At 43.5% G+C, this 19,509-nt stretch overlaps 1 protein-coding gene across 1 annotated transcript; it reads left to right on the forward strand.

The window, feature by feature from the left end:
• The first annotated feature begins 269 nt into the window (after positions 1-269).
• On the forward strand, positions 270-1,254 carry LOC100285360 (uncharacterized). Its single transcript, NM_001372210.1, has one exon. The coding sequence runs from the start codon at positions 364-366 to the stop codon at positions 1,045-1,047; it is 684 nt and encodes a 227-aa protein (NP_001359139.1). The 5' UTR covers positions 270-363; the 3' UTR covers positions 1,048-1,254.
• Positions 1,255-19,509: the final 18,255 nt, after the last annotated feature.

Below are 19,509 nucleotides of genomic sequence, written 5' to 3' on the forward strand. Positions count from 1 at the left end.
CCTAAGATAATCCACTAGTAATAACTAGTGGACTGCAGAGAGGGGGAGAGAGACAAGCCAAAGGTTCGCTTTCTCTCTCTACCTCCTGATTCTGCCTGCGCAGAGACGAGCCTCCGCCCCTCCACAGACCCAACCCAAAGTCCCAAAGGAATTATTCCCTCTCCAATCCCTAGGTTAAACGTGTCCCTCCCTCACCGCCGGCCTCGGCTCCTCTCAGCCAGCTCTCACTCTCACACTCTATAAAGCAAACTGCAAACCCGAAAGCAGGCGTAGTAGTTGCTAGCATAGCTGCTGGTTCATCACCTGCAACAACTTCAAGCGGCCAAGAAACATTACCAGCAGCTAGCTTCGGTTTACTGGGGCATGGAGCAAACGGACGAGGCGTCGTCGGTGAACGAGCAGAGCGCGGAGCGGCACTCCACGGCGTGGCTCGACCTCACGCTGGCCGTGAGCGCCTCTCTCCCGGCGCCGGACGACGGGGACTCCTCGTCCGCCGGCGGCTCCGACGACGGCGACCCGGCCAATAATAAGCCCGCGTCTCCGCCTCCTGACCCTGCTCCCGCTCCCGCGCCGCCCAAGGTGTTCTCGTGCAACTTCTGCATGCGCAAGTTCTTCAGCTCGCAGGCGCTGGGCGGGCACCAGAACGCGCACAAGCGGGAGCGCAGCGCGGCCAAGCGCTCCGCCACCACGCCGTCGTCCGCGTCGGCGTACCGGTACCACCACCTCCACCACGCGCAGCGGATGGCCATAGCGGGCCTGCCGCTCGAGGCGCACGCCGCCCTGGTGCGCGCCGCGCTGCGGGTCAGCCCGGCCAGCGCGGCCATCCACAAGGACGCCAGCCAGGAGCTCGCCGCCGCCACCACGAGCACGGCCCCCAGGTTCCACGACGGCGACGTCTCCGCCACGGCTGCCGCCCAGTGGGCGCCGGCGCAACTCTGCGAGGAGCCGGTCAGCTCGACGTGGCCAGGGAGCTTCCGGACGAGGACGCAGGCTGAGCCGCCGAGCCCGGAGCAGAGCCAGAAGATGGACTTGGATCTCAGGCTGTGAAACGGAGACATCCTCAATCCTCGTAGTTACATCACAATCAATCACATATATACGTGTAGAGGACCTAGCCACCTGTACTTTGACTTTTTTTAAATTTGTTAATTTTCATCAGTGTATAGCAGTTTTTTTAATAACTGTGTTTAATTCCTCGAGTAGTCGAGTCTGCGCCGCCTTCTGAATAACGAATGATTTAGGAAGGAGATTATCAGTTCGGCTGCATCTTCAGATTTCGTCGCGGATGAGCGGGCAGCAATCATTTTTCTGATTTTTTTTCAGTCGGATGCGAAATCCGTTTTGAGTTCATGCTCAGACAGTATTTATTTTGACTTAGAAAAGGTGTAGGATGATCATTTGTGTGCCAAATTTTCTCACGCGAGATCGGACCACAGGAGAAGAGTGCATTTCGAACTGCCTACTGTAATGGCTCTCTTCGGTAGAGTTCTAAACGATCTAAACTTCCTCTCACAACTCACTGTTTACTACTTATATGTTTATATGTTTAGGCATTGCTATAGTTTCTATATATTATATAGATAGATTTTATTTAAACAGTATAGTTATTCAAATGCATTCACAACCTTTACGATGATCATCTGAAAGTCCTAAACGGCTTACAAGGATAGTAGTGGTACACATGTCCCTGCAAATTTAGGCCTCTAAATCAAGGCGGTCAGCGACGCCGACGGGTATCTGCGCACCGTCCCTCCTCTCAGCAATCAAACAACTATATCTCACTCAAACAACTATAATCTCGAATTAAATCTAACTAATTTTAAATTTACCAAATAAAAATCCATGTACCTCAATCAATAACCTGACAACTCTGCTATGCTGACAACTGGTAGCCCCGCCTCCACGAACCATCGTCTTGATTAGAGCTGATCAACTAAAAGTTGGGCCGGATCGAGCCAGCACACCAGCGCCTATCATGTTCCGGGCCATTTTTTCGGGCCAACCTGACATGAAACAATTTCGGGCTAGGCCAGACCATACCGAAATACCAAAATCTAGTCACGACATGGCCCAAAAGCATAGTGGATTGATGCTAGTGTCATGCCGATCCAAGCACAACACGGAGAAAAAACTCAAATATATCTAAAAATACATCTTCAAATTATTCATAACTGTTTTATGGATTAAAAATCATATGAGAAAGAGAAATAACCATTTAAACGTTAGTTTTCTAATTCGTGACGCCCCAAACACTGTCCATCTAGTTATGTCGTGTCGTCCATCGTACCTAAGTTCGAGACACAGCACAGCTTGGCCTAGCCGAACCGATTTTTCTTCGTGTCATGCCTTGGGCTCTTATTTTTGGGTCGTACTTGAGAGGCCCCAAATGGCTTAGCTCAAACTTTCATGTCTAATCTTGATTATGTCGCTGCCTACATGCGCAGGTGCACAGTGGTGTATGGGTATACATATCCAAATGAGACGAGTAGTGCTGCAACTTGGGCCGTGCCGTGCCGGCCCGGCACGAACCCACCGTGCTTCGGGCCTTAGTTAGTCGGGCCTAGTAAGCACAAAATAAACTGGGTCGTGCTTTACCGGGCCTGGTGAGTAGAAATAAGGCCCAGCACGGCCCTAAAGCACGGCGGGCTTCCATCGAGCCGTGCTGGCCCAGGCACGGCACGCGGCGGAGACGCAGAGTCGCAGGCTCGCAGCACACAGAGGACGTAGAGTCCAAGACGCGACGCAGGCGGAGAAGGTGTGGAGTGGAGCCGTGGACGCTGCGCCTGCGGCTGCGCAGTGCGTGCGCTCCAGCAGTCCAGCTCGTGGACGCTGTGGGCTGCTCCAGCGCCCAGCGGTCTCCAGAAGTCCAGCCGAGCGGCTGCGCTCATGGACGCTGCGGGAGTGCGGGCCTGCGGCCTGCGGGCGTCGGCCTTCGGGACAGGATCTCATCCGCTGCTGGTCGCCGGGAGTACGAGAGAAAGAAAGGCGCTGGCCTTCGGGAGCTCGTGCACTCATCCACTGCTGGCTGCTGGGCGCAGGAGCAGCAAGCTGGGCGGCTGGGCGGCTGGGCGTGTCGTAGATGAATGGATGGTGGCGGCCGGTGGAGCGAAGTGATAGGAAACAGGAAACCCTAATCGCGTGCGGTAGCCGGTAGACTGAGTGAGTCTGTGTGACTGGGTGTGCGGTGGACAAAACGTGTTGTTTCGTGCCGGGCCGGCACGAACCCGGCCCACAGCGACGTGCCAGGCCTCATAGCACGACGGGCCGACATTTCGAGCACGGCCCAGCACGCGATTCGTGCCGTGCTAGCCCGATTTTAAATCAGTCGTGTTGGGCCGTGCTTTTTTTCATTTTTTGCGGGTCGTGCTCGGGCCGGCCCATTGAGCACGGCCCAAACTTTCAGGACTAGAGACGAGTCTGCTGGGTAGCATATGGCGCTCAACACATTTTAGCCTGGCCCATTGTCCACCGAGCTCGTGCCGGCTCGACATGTCGTCCACCAGGCCAGGCCTAGGCCTTTATTTTCTTATAAAAATATCTTTATTATGTTTAAGTATATAATACAGAAAAATATATGTGTTCTGTTAACTTAGGTAGGTGTGAATGTAGAGCTAAAAACCAAGGGTTAATTACCTTATTTTTACAAAAAGCGGGGAGGGTAATGCTCAAACGCAGAAACTAGTTCTTTATATTAGTAGAGATAGAGATGTTACTCTTTACTAAAAGGATGTTTGATTTTTAGGGACTAATTTTTAGTCTCTCTATTTTATTTTATTTTAGTTTCTAAATTACTGAATATGAAAACTAAAACTCTATTTTAGTTTTAGTATTTATCAATTTAGAGACTAAAAATAGAATAAAATGGAGGAATTAAAAATTAGTCCCTAAAAACCAAACACCTAGAAACTAAACACGCTCTAAAGTTAACTTTTGTTCTCCTCTTTTTTACACTGCCAAGTAAAATCACTATTTTTGGCTCGAGTGGAAGCCACAGAAAACCCTACCAGAGAGTCATGTAGTATATGCATTTTATTATGCCCTTTCGTCAATAGAGCTTTCGGCGAAAAGGTTTGATAGCACTACATTAATATACTACATATAGAAGGAAGGAAACAAAATCGCGTACCTTGTGAGCATCAACTCATGGGCTTAGGATATTTGTGTTGATCTGACTTACATAGTGCTTGTTGTTTGAGTTAGTTTGGATCAGATTTTTTTCGATAAGGAGCATTTTATTAAAACTCAACAAGCAGCATCAAGTTGATAAACATATACGAGTTTTAAAACGTTCAGCATCTGTCTTACTAGGATACACACGGCCCAAAAAAAGTTATAGAAGGATGTCCAAAAAAACAAGAGTGAAATATATATATATATATATATATATATATATATATATAAAGGACCGATCTGAAGACTATGTCGTCATCCATGTGGGGTAAAAATATCTCTCGCCACCTGCTCCAATCGCGTACACACCTCCATACACAACTCTTTGTTCTCCATATGCTATAATGGTAGCCACAAATGGAGCAAAGAAAAACACCGTTAAATGACCTGCAAAGGAGAAGAAATTTTACCATTAAAAACCAAATCATTTCTACATAGCCAAAGCGATCATATCAAGGCCAACGCTCCCACCAAAATGAGAGAATCCGAAACTTATTATGTATCCCTCGTAGCCAGTTGCCAAACACAATGCTTATTTATCAAATATTGAATGATACTTATCTATATTATATTAATTATAAGGTTATTAAATATATGTGTTTATGTATATTCCTCTTTCAAATTATTATAATGTGGTATCTCAAATGATTATAAATTGAAGAATGTACTGCCATGTAAGTCATTTCGTTTAAATCTTAATAAGACGGTCCTAAAATGTCTGTTATTAGTCTCCTAAATAAGACGATTTCTAAAATATTCAATATCAGTATTCTAAATAAGATGCTTTTTCTGTTGCAAGCGTAATATTATCATAGAATAGTTTAGACAGTTTGATAAATACTTTGTGACTTATAATGTTCATATTCTCGACGGTTCTTTAGAAGAAGTGTCTTAAACAAAAAAGGTAATTTAAGATGGTTTATGAGACGAAATGACATAAACAAATATCTTTTTAGACGGTTATAAATTAAAAATTGTCTTATATAATATCTTTTAAGATGGTTTACAATCATCTTAAATGTGCGACATCATTTGCGACTTCATCAAATTTGGACACTTCATAAGCGTCTTAATAACTGAAAATTAACCGTCTCATATAACATGATCTGTAGTAGTGTCACATATGTTCATCGTTTAACAAGTTGTGGGGAATAATGTGCATGACCTCACTTACGGTGGAAAACATGTGAAGTGTAAGGCTTACCAAAAGAGATGGTTAAAGTTGAGCATTGCTTTTAAAGTTGGTGAAAGTTTTATTAGCAATTACTAAGTATAAGTAGATACCAACCCAATTAAATAAGATATCACAATTAATAATAACACCCACAATGCAATGCATATGACAGATTAAGTTTAGTTCCATAAGTTAATCATGCGAGAGTTCTGAGTCACTCTTGACCTTGAGCACGACCGATATACCAGTTTTACACTCTGCAGTGGTTGCGCATCTTTACCCACAAGACGTGTTTCCCGATTAGCCAGGGTTCGCTAGACACTTAGACTCTTCTAAGGTGGATGGTTAGGGATCCACTACGAGGCCTTTCCAAAGTTCCACTTGTTCGAGAAAACCCGCTACGGATTCAGGAAGAAGGAAGCATAGGAATCCCTCGTCCGAAAAGCTTTATAGATGTACAGTCCGACCCGAGAACCTCCCTATACTCTGCAACGACGCCTCCCCGCTTGCCCCTTTCAGATAAGGTAATCTCTCCCTAACTTTACTAATTACTTGGCCAAGGGCGTCCCATTCCACCTTTGTGGTAGCACTGTTATCTCAAGTTAAGCTCCATGTTCTAATTAACACAATAATCTTGTCATGAACAATAAGTAAATCAACAGCAAAATTGGAACATGATCATCATTCAGATGTAACATTAATACCAAAACCAGGTAGAGCAATAGCAAGTCTACCCAATAATTCATTTGTCTGCAAGGTATGGGGTAAACATAACTAGGAAAACCTATTAGGTCCCATCAAATTAACCTGAGCATGCCACAGTGATTAACAGGTACATGATTGGGTAAATGAGAGTGATCAAGGGCATAACTTGCCTTAGACTTGAGATTCTAGGTACTTTACCAAGTGGATCTTCGGGTTTCTCGTGACATCACTGCTACTCGTAGAAATACATATAAATAGACAAAGAGTACATAAAAATAACATTACACCAAACATGAGAATCAACCATACCATTATATTCTACACGTCGCTACGAGAGTGTATATTCGAGAACCACTAACTTCTGGGTTATGGTTGAAAGAATATGGTTCTACAAAGTTTTAGGTGTTTAAACAATAAAGTGTGTCCTATGTTATTTAATATAACTCGTGTGAGAATAAATTTACAAAGAAATTAATAACTCAACTTTAATCTAGGTTATCACGGGATTAGAGATTATATTTTAGTCAGATTATATTTATAGGCAAACTAACATTGATTAGTTAATCTACCAATCATAGATTAAACAAATCTATAATTATAAATGTATGTTATATGATACAAATGGTGTTATATTGTGTAGGAAATATTGTTGTGGATCTAACGCAGCTAGAACGGATAAAATCAGAGTTAAATTGAGTTAGATATGAATTATCTAGGATTTTGGGCTTTATTTTTACACTAAAAATCATTTCCTAGCTTATTTATATGATTTACCCAATTAAGTCTAGGGATGGCGGCCACTAATACCTGAGAACCCAGGGTCAAACTCGAGAAAACAGGACCCAAGGGTAATTACTTTTGGACTGGAAAGGATGCGGGTAATATTTATAAAGGTTTGAGGTCTCTTATGTAAAATGACCCCGCCGAAGGGGTATTCGCAGAGATGAGCCGCACGATCTAAAACAGACGGTCAGGATTAAATCTGCATTAAAGTGAACCGGTATCAAATAATAGCCCACAATCTGCGATCAACGGACCACATCGACATTTACCATTATCAAACTGGCGCCTTTAGATCTCCGATCAACGACTTCGGTTGAGTACCCCGACGCGGTTTCCTGTGTTCTAATCCGGGTCACATATGCTCAATCCAACGGCCAGGGACCGATCTCCTACCTCTCGACGCTAGGTCGTGATGGTTTTCACCCAGGCGACGGTGATTCACCTCGGCGTGCGGCGACCCCTCACCTAACCGGTGCCACACCGCGCAATAAGCCCCACGAATCTAGTGGGGCGATTTCTACGGAGATAGAGATGAAGTGATGCCCAGCCACAGCATAAGGCGAATTTGGTGGCAATGATTCACACCGGTGAGGGATTCCGGGCACTCAGATTGACTATGCGCCCGGTGGTTCCTTACAAATGATCGACGCCTTTGGCCGAATGCCCTCGTCCAGCGACATCGGCGGTGGTCTCCTTCTCTCACGGTCACGGCGGAATCCAACCCTCCCACTCTCTCAATCTCAACAGAGCTTGCGACGAGAGCCCGGGACAATCGCCCTTCGGGGTTTTTACGCTTGACCCGCCCAGTAACCCTCATCCGAGTTTGTTGCGCCCGGCTGGTGCATATATGCTACCCACGGCGGTGGTTGCGAGAGGTCAGGTCCCAAACTGAGCTGAAGAAGGTGCACACGAGTGGAGCCCACCCGTCAGAGGCAGGCTCGAGCACGCGCACGACTTCGTGAAACCGCACCGCGGGGCCCACCTGCCAGCGTCTACAGAGAAGCACGCGTGTGTGTGAGGCTGACATGTGGGTCCTATCTGTCGACGCGCACAAGAAAAGTGGGCTGGCGCAGTGACGAGGTTAATGGGACAACCAGTTTTAGCCCTCAGAACGAAGGGAGGGCTTTTATTTTATTTTCTTTTTTTTGTTTTCCTATTCTTTTATATTTTGGATTTTCCATTCCAAACTAGATTCAAATAAAATTCAATTTCAAACAGAATTATGAATGCACAAAAAAACGTTCTAGCATGATATGTAAGTTATAGTTATTTTAAGTTACTTTATTTGTTTATCTAGGCAATATTTCAAGTATGAAATGCACAAACATATATCATTTATGTTACTTGTCGTTCTTAAATGTTTTTCCATGTTTAAAGTACATCCAAGAATTAATTACCTCACTAATTTAGGAGTTAATATCAAATCTTCATCAACGGTTACTTTCCCATAAAACAATTTTCTATATAGTTCTTGAAGGGAATAATCTAATAAATTGAAAGCCTTTCTTTTATTTATTGTTTCAAGTTTTTTACTTAAATTTTTTTTAGTTTTGTTTTTTCGAAACTAAGGTTTGAATACTGAAAGAGCCTAGAGGGGGGTGAATAGGCTACACCTGAAATTTTCCACTAAAAACTTCGAGATAGTATCAAATTCAAGTTGCACTGGTGCAAACAGGTTCAGTTGATTTTATTTACAACTGAACAAGTTTGAACCTGCTCAACTTAGATTAGATAAATAGTTAAACAAATGTGACGAAGTAGTGAGAGATTTTGCTAAAGACTTGCCCTAGAGAAAATCCACTTGAATAGATGACAAATCGGTATGAATTGTTTTCACATGATTTGCACACAATATAATCGAATATGAACTAACCAACAAATTAAATCACTTATCAAGAACACACAAGAACACACGATTTAACCCGAGGTTCGGCAACCACCACAAAGGTGTCCTACTCCTCGTTGAGGAGCCCACAAAGGGCCGAGTCTTTTCCAACCCTAATCCTCCACAAGCCGACCACCAAGATCAAGGCAATCTCTTCTCAAATTTGCTCAAAGAGCGGGTGATACAAACTTCTTGGGGTCGTCCGCAGATTTGGAGACTCCCAAGCAACCTCTAACCGTCAAGGAACGCAAGGTTCCAAGAGTAACAAATCCGCACAAGGTTAAGTTTGCAATGAGCTCAAGAGTGAAGAGAATAGGAGAATCAAGATGAAATCAACAGTGTGTTAGATCGACTTCACCTCACACCAAGGATCCTTCAAACGATTGAAGGGGATGCGATTTTGGGTGTGAGAGGTGAATTGAATGCCTTTGTTTGGAGGTTGGTCAGCCAAGAAATCGTGGAGAGAGCAGCAGTAAATGAAGAGAGAGAGTGTGCGGGGTATTTAAAGGATCCCCCAAAAGCTGGCAGTCGTTGGGAGAAGTGGACCAAAAACCGGTTGAACCGGTTCTTAAACCGGTTGAACCGATTTCCACCAGGGAGTTCTCGGTTCACTGAGGTACTCAGCCGGAGACTCGATCGGCCTCAAAATCGGTTGAGCCGGGCTCAAATCCGGTTGAACCAGTTTTCGAAAAACTCTACACACGACTTTTCTGACAGCTTTTAACTGGCAGACTGGCAGGACAGAGGTGTCGGAAGGAACAGTACAGAAACCGGTTGAACGGGTTTTAGGTCCGATTGAACCGGTTTTTGAAACTGAAGAGCGAGTTTTGAGAAAACTGAAGTGAACCAAGGTGGAACTTTTGTGGGGAGTAAGAGTGGTTTTTCCAAGGACATTCATGATCTAGAAAAGTATTCTCTCAGAGGATTTGAAGGAATTTGAACTGAGCTCATCGCATTACTTACTTAACTTATTGTGGATCCCTCTTAATTGAACGACGATTTCTATAACCCAAGAATTATAAAAAGCAAACTGTTGTTGTTTCCAAGCACTTGGAGCACGCCATATGATGTAGAATTTTAATCCGATGTGCTTTTTCATTTGCATACTAACAAGATCTGTGTTTCTCCTGTTTGTAGAATAACTGTATGCATGCTAGGAGCAAACTTGTTAGAATCTCTGTTTGTTTTGTCATTTAATCACCAAAACCCTCAATTAGGGTTGATTGCACTTACAATCTCCCCCGTTTTGGTGATTGATACCAAAACAAACTAGAGTAGAGATAAGAATAAAAGTACTTGCAGTATATAAATACTTGTGTATGGGTGGCTCCCCCTAAATATGTGCATGAGTTTTGTGATCTTCATATTGACTTGATATGTCAATTTTGCAACATATTTGGAGAGAGTGAATAGCCTACACAATACACAAACACTGAGGGATGCAACAGAATTATATAAGATGTGATGATATAAAAATAGCATTACTCTAACAAATCCATCATTGTATAGTATAAGATATGAGATGGTACTGGCTATTACAATAAAGGGCATCACGTCATTAAATTGTTTATGGCTCTAGTCCATCATCACATGCATCACAGCAAGCATAGTCGAATAAAGTTATTACAGGCCCAGTGTTCATTACAAAAATAAAAGCCCCTGAGGGCTACCAAACCAAGTTGTCAATCCTTCCCCTCCTTTTTGGCAACTAGCACCAAAAATGGATAGAACCATCAACCACAAATTATCACAGAGGAGTGGGATCAAAGAACTGAGACGCCAAGTTAGCTGCAAAGTTTTCTTCCCAAGGCTGAGCTGGGGGGGATAGCTGCCCGATGGATCCTGGGGTGGAGGATATGAAGAAGATTGACCTAGACCCCCTTGGTGGGGAGGCGGGGCATACTGCTCACGATCATCAAAATATTCTTCTTCTTCTTCTTCTTCTTCTTCTTCTTCTGCTGCTGCTGCTGCTGTCATGAAGGGCACCCCATAGGCCTGCTGGTGCCATTCATTGATTTCTAGCGGAGGAGGATGAAGGGGCACATCAGGCGAGCGGGGAGCAAATGGCATACCCATGGAAGAGGCTTGACGACAGAGGTTGTCGTCAGTCTCCCGCTGACGCCTTGCCAGCTCATGGACATCGGAAGATATGTTCCTGCACATAGAAAAGAAGGCTGCAATACCATGGGCCAGTCGAGCTCCCATCCCGTGACCACGACCTTGACCACGACCACGACCACGTGGTGTGGGAGATCCACGACCAGGAGAGGGACGCGAGGGACCGACAGCAGCATGTCCACGAGAGCTGGAGGGGGCTTTCCTCAAACGCCCTGCTGGATTGTTTGGATCAATCCATAAGGGGGTGTAGGAGAGATGTCTTGTTCCTTTCTCAAATCGAAACTGAGTCACTACTTCAATCATCTTCATGATGAAGGGGGCGTGAAGACATCCCTTGAGAGGGAAGCAGGCAGCATGGATGATTTCTTGCCAAATCATATCAAATACATTGATGCTTTCAGAACTGTTTGGCTTCATGAATGAGAGCAAGACTTTGCTCTCTCCCAGGATATTCATTTGATTACCCCCTTTGGGGATGAGAGTCATTCTGCAGAGTTAATTTATGTATCTGTAGTATTTGTGCAGATTGGTAGACTCCCAATATTTATCAGACTCAGAAATATGAAGATCCTTGACTTCATCCTTGGTGGGAAGACGAAAGTCATGAATCTTAATTTTGTCGCCTGAAATATCTCCATCAGTAAATCCCAGGATGTGAGCAAACCTCCTGTAGCTCACCTTATACCAGCTGCCTTCAATATAGAAATTGAGATAAGAAAAGTTGTAAGGACTTTCCTCATCAGCAAGCTTAATCCATAGGGTAGAATAAAATTGTGCAATAACTTCATCATTCCAATCATATTGGAATGTTATTATGTTCTTCATCCTTTTTCTCTCACAGGCCCTCAATGCCTGTGTCATCTCGGGATCACCAATTGCTTCACATCCTTTTCAGTTAATATATCGCTGATGCAGGATTAGCTGGTGCTTCTTGGGAAGAATCACAGAATTATAGAAATCAACATGTTGGAGGGTCCAGAAATTATTACCATCGATCCTGACATCACGAACCCATAATGTAGGATTTTGGAAGCGTATGTCCTGGAGAAGGGCAGGCCCTCCGCTGGCAGTGAAATCAGTGACTTGCTCATTGGCAGAGCGTCAGGCCTCCGCTCTGTGAAGAACTAACCCCCGGATAATTAGTGCATTGGCAGAAGGGAGATCAACTTCATCATCTTTTCCTCCGTCATCATCGTTGGTTGCCTCTCAGGCTTGTGGATTTGCCGCGGGTTGAGACCGATCGGAGGGATTCCGGGCCGTTCGACCGTGAGCTCCATGAGACCCTGAGGCCTCACCACCTTGCAGCACATTGCCAGATCCGCGCCCGTGCTTGGATCTGGACCATGGAGGAGTTTCTTCACGAATCTCTGGAGCATCGTCATCTGAGTCGGACTCAACTACAGACGGATTTCTACGACGCACCATCCTTAAGATTAAAGAAGAACATATGGTGAGAGAGGTAATCGATGTTCAAGGATTTTAACGAATACGTTTGAGGAAAGACATGTATGATATTGAGCATGCACTTCAACCGTTCATGTGGGTGGTTTAACTACAATGAACAATACCAACCTACTTAACTCAAACAATGTTCGAGACAATTAAAATAGTTTAAGTGAGCCAAGCACCTAAACTACACAATATCCTTGAAATGATACATAAGATAATCAAGAACGGTGTTGAATCGAGTCAAAAATGGGAAAATGAGACAATACCTCGATCTGTCGAATCAACCACGAAAATCCCATCAAAGAGGGAGGAGATGATGGAGGAGTTCGAGGGGATCAAGTCTCCAACAAACTCCACAAAGATTTGATGGCTAGGGAGGGATTTGGAGCGTGGTTTGTGTGTGAGAGAGAGAGAAGGGTGAAGGCGTCGGCGGCTGTAACAAGTGAAAGAGTAAAGAGAGAAAGAGGGAAGGAGAGGAGAGAAAAGGGGAGGCGGCGGTTGGTCAAGCTGACCAAAACCGGTTCAACCGGTTCAGAAATCGGTTCAACCGGTTTTGCTGCAGCGTGCACAGTAAACGCGCAGAAAACGACGTTTGACTGCGCAGAAAACCTGGCACACTGACAGCACAGTCTGCGAGACAGGCGGTGTAGACTGCGGAGCTGACAGACTGTGCAGATTCAGAGGTGACTAAAACTGGTTCAACTGGTTTCTAAACTGGTTCAACCGGTTCTCACTAGAGAAAATCTGGTTGAGTGGCCTACTCAGCCGATTTACTCAACCAGTACACAGAATCAGCCCGATAAGGCTCAGAATGCAAGCAATACTTATTGAAAGTCGCCTAGAGGGGGGTGAATAGGCAAATCTGAAATTTATAAACTTTAAGCACCACTACAAGCCGGGGTTAGCGTTAGAAATAAAAGCGAGTCCGAAAGAGAGGGCGAAAACAAATCACAAGCAAATGAAGAGTGTGACACGATGATTTGTTTTACCGAGGTTCGGTTCTTGCAAACCTACTCCCCGTTGAGGTGGTCACAAAGACCGGGTCTCTTTCAACCATTTCCCTCTCTCAAACAGTCACCTAGACCGAGTGAGTTTTTCTCCTCAATCAATTGGGACACTTAGTCCCTACAAGGACCACCACACAATTGGTGTCTCTTGCTTTGATTACAATTGTCTTGGAAACAAGAAATGGGGAAGAAGAAAAGCGATCCAAGCGCAAGAGCTCAAAGAACACGGGCAAAACTCTCTCTTCTAGTCACTAATTGCTTTGAGTGGAATTGAGACTTGGAGAGGCTTTGATTCAATCTAATTGTGTCTCGTATTGAATGCACTAGCTCTTGTATTGAATGTGTTGGCTGAAAAACTTGGATGCCTTGAAGTGTGGTGGTTGGGGGTATTTATAGCCCCAACCACCAAAGTGGTTGTTGGGGAAGGCTGCTGTTGATGGGCGCCGGACACTGTCGGGTGCGCCAGCCACGTGACCCAACCGTTGGGGTTCGACCGTTGGAGCTCTGACATGTGGGGCCACCGGACAGTCTGGTGGTGCACCGGACAGTCATTGTTCACTGTCTGGTGCGCCTTCTGGCGCCTGCTCTGACTTTGCGCGCGCTGTCCGCGCACTGTTCACGCACTGTTCACTTTTGCAGACGACCGTTGGCGCTGTTAGCCGTTGCTCCGCTTGGCACACCGGACATTCCGGTGCTGCACCGGATAGTCCGGTGAATTATAGCGGAGTGGCTCCCCAAATTCCCGAAGCTAGCGAGTTGGAGTTGATCCACCATGGTGCGCCGGACACTGTCCGGTGGTGCACCGGACATTGTCCGGTGTGCCAGACCAGGGCAGCCTTCAGTTTTCTTTTGCTCCTTTCTTTTGAACCCAATCTTAGACTTTTTATTAGTTTGTGTTGAACCTTTGGCACCTGTAGAACTTATAATCTAGAGCAAACTAGTTAGTCCAATTTTTTGTGTTGGGCAATTCAACCACCAAAATTACTTAGGAAAAGGTTTGACCGTATTTCCCTTTCACTTATGACATGAATAATTTGGGTAGTAAAAACAAGATTTCACATGTCAAATTGTTCACAAAACAACTTTATTTTAATCAATCATGATTCAAATTTTAGTTCTTAAGTCACGTTTCGAGAATCCAAGATATTTAGTTCACTCCTTAGAAAACAAAACCTAGTCTCATCAAGGGGTTTCGTGAAGATATCGGCTAGTTGATTTTTAGTGCTCACATGAAATAATTCGATATCTCCTTTGGCTCCATGGTCTCTCAAGAAATGATGTCTAATATTAATATATTTGGTTCTAGAGTGTTGCACAGGATTGTTTGCAAGTTTAATGGCACTCTCATTGTCACACAGTAGTGGAATTTTATTAAACTCACAACCAAAGTCTCTAAGGGTTTGCTTCATCCATAGCAACTGAGCACAACATTCACCAGCTGCTATGTACTCAGCTTTTGCAGTGGAAAGTGCAACACAATTTTGTTTCTTGGAACTCCATGACACTAAGGACCGCCCAAGGAATTGGCAAGTCCCAGTAGTGCTTTTTCGATCTACTTTGCAACCAGCATAGTCTGAGTCAGAGTAACCAAGTAAATCGAAAAGGGAGCCTTTAGGATACCATAATCCTAGGTTTTGGGTGTGGACTAAGTATCTCAAGATTCTCTTAACGGCAACAAGATGACAATCTTTTGGATTAGCTTAAAAACGTGCACACATGCAAACACTTAACATGATATCAGGTCGAGATGCACATAAGTAAAGCAGTGACCCTATCATTGGTCTATATAATTTTTGGTCTACCGGTTTACCTTCTTCATTAAGGTTGAGATGTCCATTTGATGACATTGGTGCGTGCTTTGCCTTTTCCATGCCAAACTTCTTAAGCATGTCTTGTGTATACTTAGTTTGGCATAGAAAGGTACCTTCCTTGAGTTGTTTTACTTGAAATCCCAGGAAGTATTTGAGCTCGCCCATCATAGACATCTCAAACCTGTCCGTCATCACCTTGCTAAATTCTTCACAAAATTTTTCATTAGTACTACCAAATATAATGTCATCTACATATATTTGGAACACAAATAACTCATTATCAACTTTGCGAGTGAATAATGTAGAGTCAGCTTTTCCTATTGTAAATCCATTTTTAATTAAAAAATCTTTAAGACAATCATACCAAGCTCTAGGGGCTTGTTTAAGCTCGTAGAGCGCTTTGTGAAGTAGATAAACATGGTTTGGCTTTCTTGGATCTTCAAAGCCCGGTGGTTGCTCCACATAGACCCTCTCTTGTAGTGGTCCATTTAGAAATGCGCTCTTGGCATCGATTTGGTACAACTTGAAATCATGGTTAGTAGCATAGGCAATTAATATTCTAATTGATTCTAACCTTGCTACTGGTGCATATGTTTCACCAAAATCAAGTCCCTCCACTTGAGTGTAGCCTTGGGCAACCAATCGTGCTTTGTTTCTTGTAACAACGCCATGTTCATCTTGTTTGTTCCTAAAGACCCATTTTGTCCCAATCACACTTTGCTTAGGTCTTTGAACTAAGGACCAGACTTCATTCCAGGTGAAGTTGTTCAACTCCTCTTGCATGGCGATTATCCAATCCGGATCACCCAGCGCTTCTTCAACCTTAAGTGGCTCAAGAGAGGAGACAAACGAGTAAAATTCACAAAAATTTGCTAAACGAGATCGAGTTGTTACCCCTCTCCTGATGCTACCCAAGATGTTGTCCACAGGATGATCTCTTTGGATGGTATGGTGGACTCGAGGATGGGGCACTGATGGTTGTCTTTGAATTTGCTCCTCCTCATCATCCACTTGATCAAGAGGCACTTCATCATCAACACTTTCATGTTCACCTTCCACCAGGGTTGGCATCTTTTGGGGTTGATCACCTTCTTCAAGACTTGGATGACTTGAGGTTGATGGATTTGCTTGGGTGGAGGATTTATCAACCACCACCTTTGCACCCCATCAAAAACCTCATTAGTCATCCACAAGGTTCCTTCCTCATCATCCTTTTCTTGATGGTCTTACTTCACCTATTGCAAGCTTCTTTATGGCCTCACAAGGTGGTTCTTCATTTCCTGCAATGTCATTAGAAACATGCCCTTGCGAGCCATTAGACTCATCAAATGTCACGTCTATCGCTATTTCAACAAGACCGGTGGTATTGTTGAAAACACGATATCCATGCGCATTTGATACATAACCAAGCAAGAAGCCCTCGTCCACTCTAGGAGCAAACTTCGAGCTCTTGACTTTCTTGTTAAGAATAAAGCATTTACAACCAAATACTCTAAAGTAATCAACTTTAGGTTTGTTACCAGTGAGAAGCTCATAAGCAGTCTTCTTATAGACCTTATGAAGATATAGCCGGTTGATTGCATGACAGGCGGTGTTGACCGCTTCAGCCTAGAAGTTGTCAGGTGTCTTGTATTCATCTAACATGGTTCTTGCGGCTTCAATTAGTGTTCTATTTTTCCTTTCCACTACACCATTTTGTTGTGGAGTGTAGGGGACCGAGAACTCATGTTTGATTCCTTCTTCGCCCAAGAATTCTTCAACACCTGTATTCTTGAACTATGTCCCATTGTCACTTCTCACTTTCTTGATTTTAAGCTCAAACTCATTTTGAGCTCTTCTCATGAATTTCTTCAAGGTCTCTTCGGTTTCACCTTTGTCACTCAAAAAGAAAACCCAGGTGAAGCGAGAAAAATCATCTACAATAACTAAACCATAGTTACTACCACCAATACTAATGTAGGCCATAGGTCCGAAGAGGTCCATATGAAGAAGCTCCAAAGGCCTCTTTGTTGTGACCACATTCTTTGATTGATGTGGGACTCCATGTTGCTTTCCTGCTTGGCATGCGCCACAAACCCTATCTTTCTCAAACACAACATTTGTTAGTCCAATAATGTGACTATCCTTTTGAAGTTTGGCCAAATTCCTCATGCTGACATGAGCTAGCCAGCGATGCCATAGCCAACCCTTGTCGGATTTTGCCATAGCCAACCCTTGTCAGATTTTGCCACTAAACATGAGCTAGCCAGCGACCCGTAAAGGCAACTGAAGAATCCTCCCTTCTAAGTATCTTCACATCCACATCAGAAAATAGACAATTATATCCCATTCCACAAAGTTGTGAAACATACATCAAATTGTAGCTCACATAATCTACTAGTAAAACATTTGAAAGTGATTGTTGGTCAGAGATAGGAATTTTACCAATACCAATCACTTTACTCTTGCCACTATCTCCAAACACAATTTCTTGTGCTTCTTGAGTTAGTTGCAAGGAGTGAAACATGTCTTTCTCCCCGGTCATGTGATTTGTACATCCACTATCAAGCACCCAGCTTGACCCACCAGAGGAGTAGACCTGCAAAACAAATTTAGGTTATGCTTTTAGGTACCCAAATTGAATTGGGTCCTACAGTGTTAGTTATAGCCTTGGGTACCCACACACTTCTTTTCATGACTTTTCTCTTTGTGTAGGCACCCACATATTTAACAACCAATTTCCCTGAATCCCAAGTCAACATATAATCACAAAGATAAGAATGAGAAATGGGAGCATTAAATTTTTCTCCATTTGTGAAACCTGCTTCCTTCATCTTATTCTTTGTGGAACTCAAGTTTACCTTTACTTGAGTTGACTTGTCATTTGAGGAGTGAATCCTCCCCAAGGCATCATATAGGGTGGTTCCCTCTATGAACTTGGGGGATCTCCACCCCTTATGCACTATGCTAGGGTTTTCCTTATATGAGTTGAACCCAAGCCCCACTTTCCCATTGTTGGGCTTCAAGGACTTGTATTTGGGTTCAACTTTCTTTAACCCATCATTGCTAGAGCATCTCTTCAATATTTCTTTGACCTTAACCTGTGGGTTTTTCTTCCTTGCATGGTTAGTCAAACAACAAGAAGCATGATATTTTACACAATGTTTACAAACAGTATTATTTGAGGAGCTAGACTTAGATTCAATCAATAAAGATGAAGCATTGAGGTTCTTGCAATTTTCAAGTTGCACTTGAAGTTCTTGATTTTGGACAGTCAAGCTTAACATGCTTGATTCAAGTGCATCCTTTTCATTTGCAAGATTAACTATAGAGGTTTTTATATTTGTCATTTTTTCTCATTATCCTCTATAGTTATCTTGACTAAAGATACTTCCTTAGTCAAGGATTCTAGCATTTTATCTTTATTGAATAGCAAATCTTGAAGCTCTAGGTTTCTCTCCTTTTCAAGGATGAGCAAGTCTTCTTGAGCATCAAGAGTTGCTTTTCTTTTATCTAGCTTCTCCATTAATTTAGTGATAACATTATATCCATTTAAACCAAATTCTTTAATCATTTTGTTTTTCATGGCAATTTGTTCATCATCATCATTTGTGAAATCATCACTAAATAAAGTTACCTTATCTCCTTTTGCCATGAGACAAGTTGGAGTGTAGGAGTCGTCGTGGAGGTTGGTGAAGAGTTGCGAGCTTGAACTAGATTGGATAGCGATGTTTGCCACCACTTCCTCTTCTTTGGAGCTCGAACTTTCTTCGTCGGAGTTCCATTCTTCACCAATGTGGGCTTGACCATATTTCTTCTTCTTGAAATATCCCTTGTTCTTGCCCCCCTTTTTGAACTTATCCTTCTTGTATTCCTTCTTTGCTTCTTGTTCCTTTTTGTTAGGACAATCCGCTATGAAATGACCGGTTTGGCTACATTCATAACATGCCCTCTTCTTTCCTTTCCTTTGAAACTTATCATTTTTCCTCACAAACTTCTTGAAGGTTTTGATGAACATAGATGTGTTTTCATCACTTGAACTATCTTCATCACTTGATGTTTCGACCACTTTTTTTGCCTTGTGGTCTTTGTTCTTCTTGGGGAATCTTGTTCATTTGAGATCAAGGCATGAGTGTCTCTTGTCTTGATTGGGGCTTCTTCAGATTCATGTTGTTGAATCTTTGCAAATAGTTGGTGAGGTGTCATTTCCTCATAGTTATCGCGGTCCCTTATCATCCTTGCTAGACTCTTGTCCTTTTCTTTGTATGCTCTCATAAATAGTCTAGTGACCTTGTGAAAGGGAAATGTGCCCTTGGGCCATTTCTAAGTATTTTGGTGATTGAGTGCCAACACAAGTGCTTAAATGTGAATTTATGCTCATGGATGGACAAAGTGCAAATCAAGAGTAAAGGTATGTTTCTAAGCCTT

The sequence above is a fragment of the Zea mays genome, chromosome 5 (genome assembly GCF_902167145.1).
Source record: "Zea mays cultivar B73 chromosome 5, Zm-B73-REFERENCE-NAM-5.0, whole genome shotgun sequence".
Taxonomy (NCBI): Eukaryota; Viridiplantae; Streptophyta; class Magnoliopsida; order Poales; family Poaceae; genus Zea; species Zea mays.

Excerpts from the sequence above, each read along its gene's own strand:
- LOC100285360 (NM_001372210.1), top strand. The coding sequence starts at position 364 with ATGGAGCAAACGGACGAGGCGTCGTCGGTGAACGAGCAGAGCGCGGAG.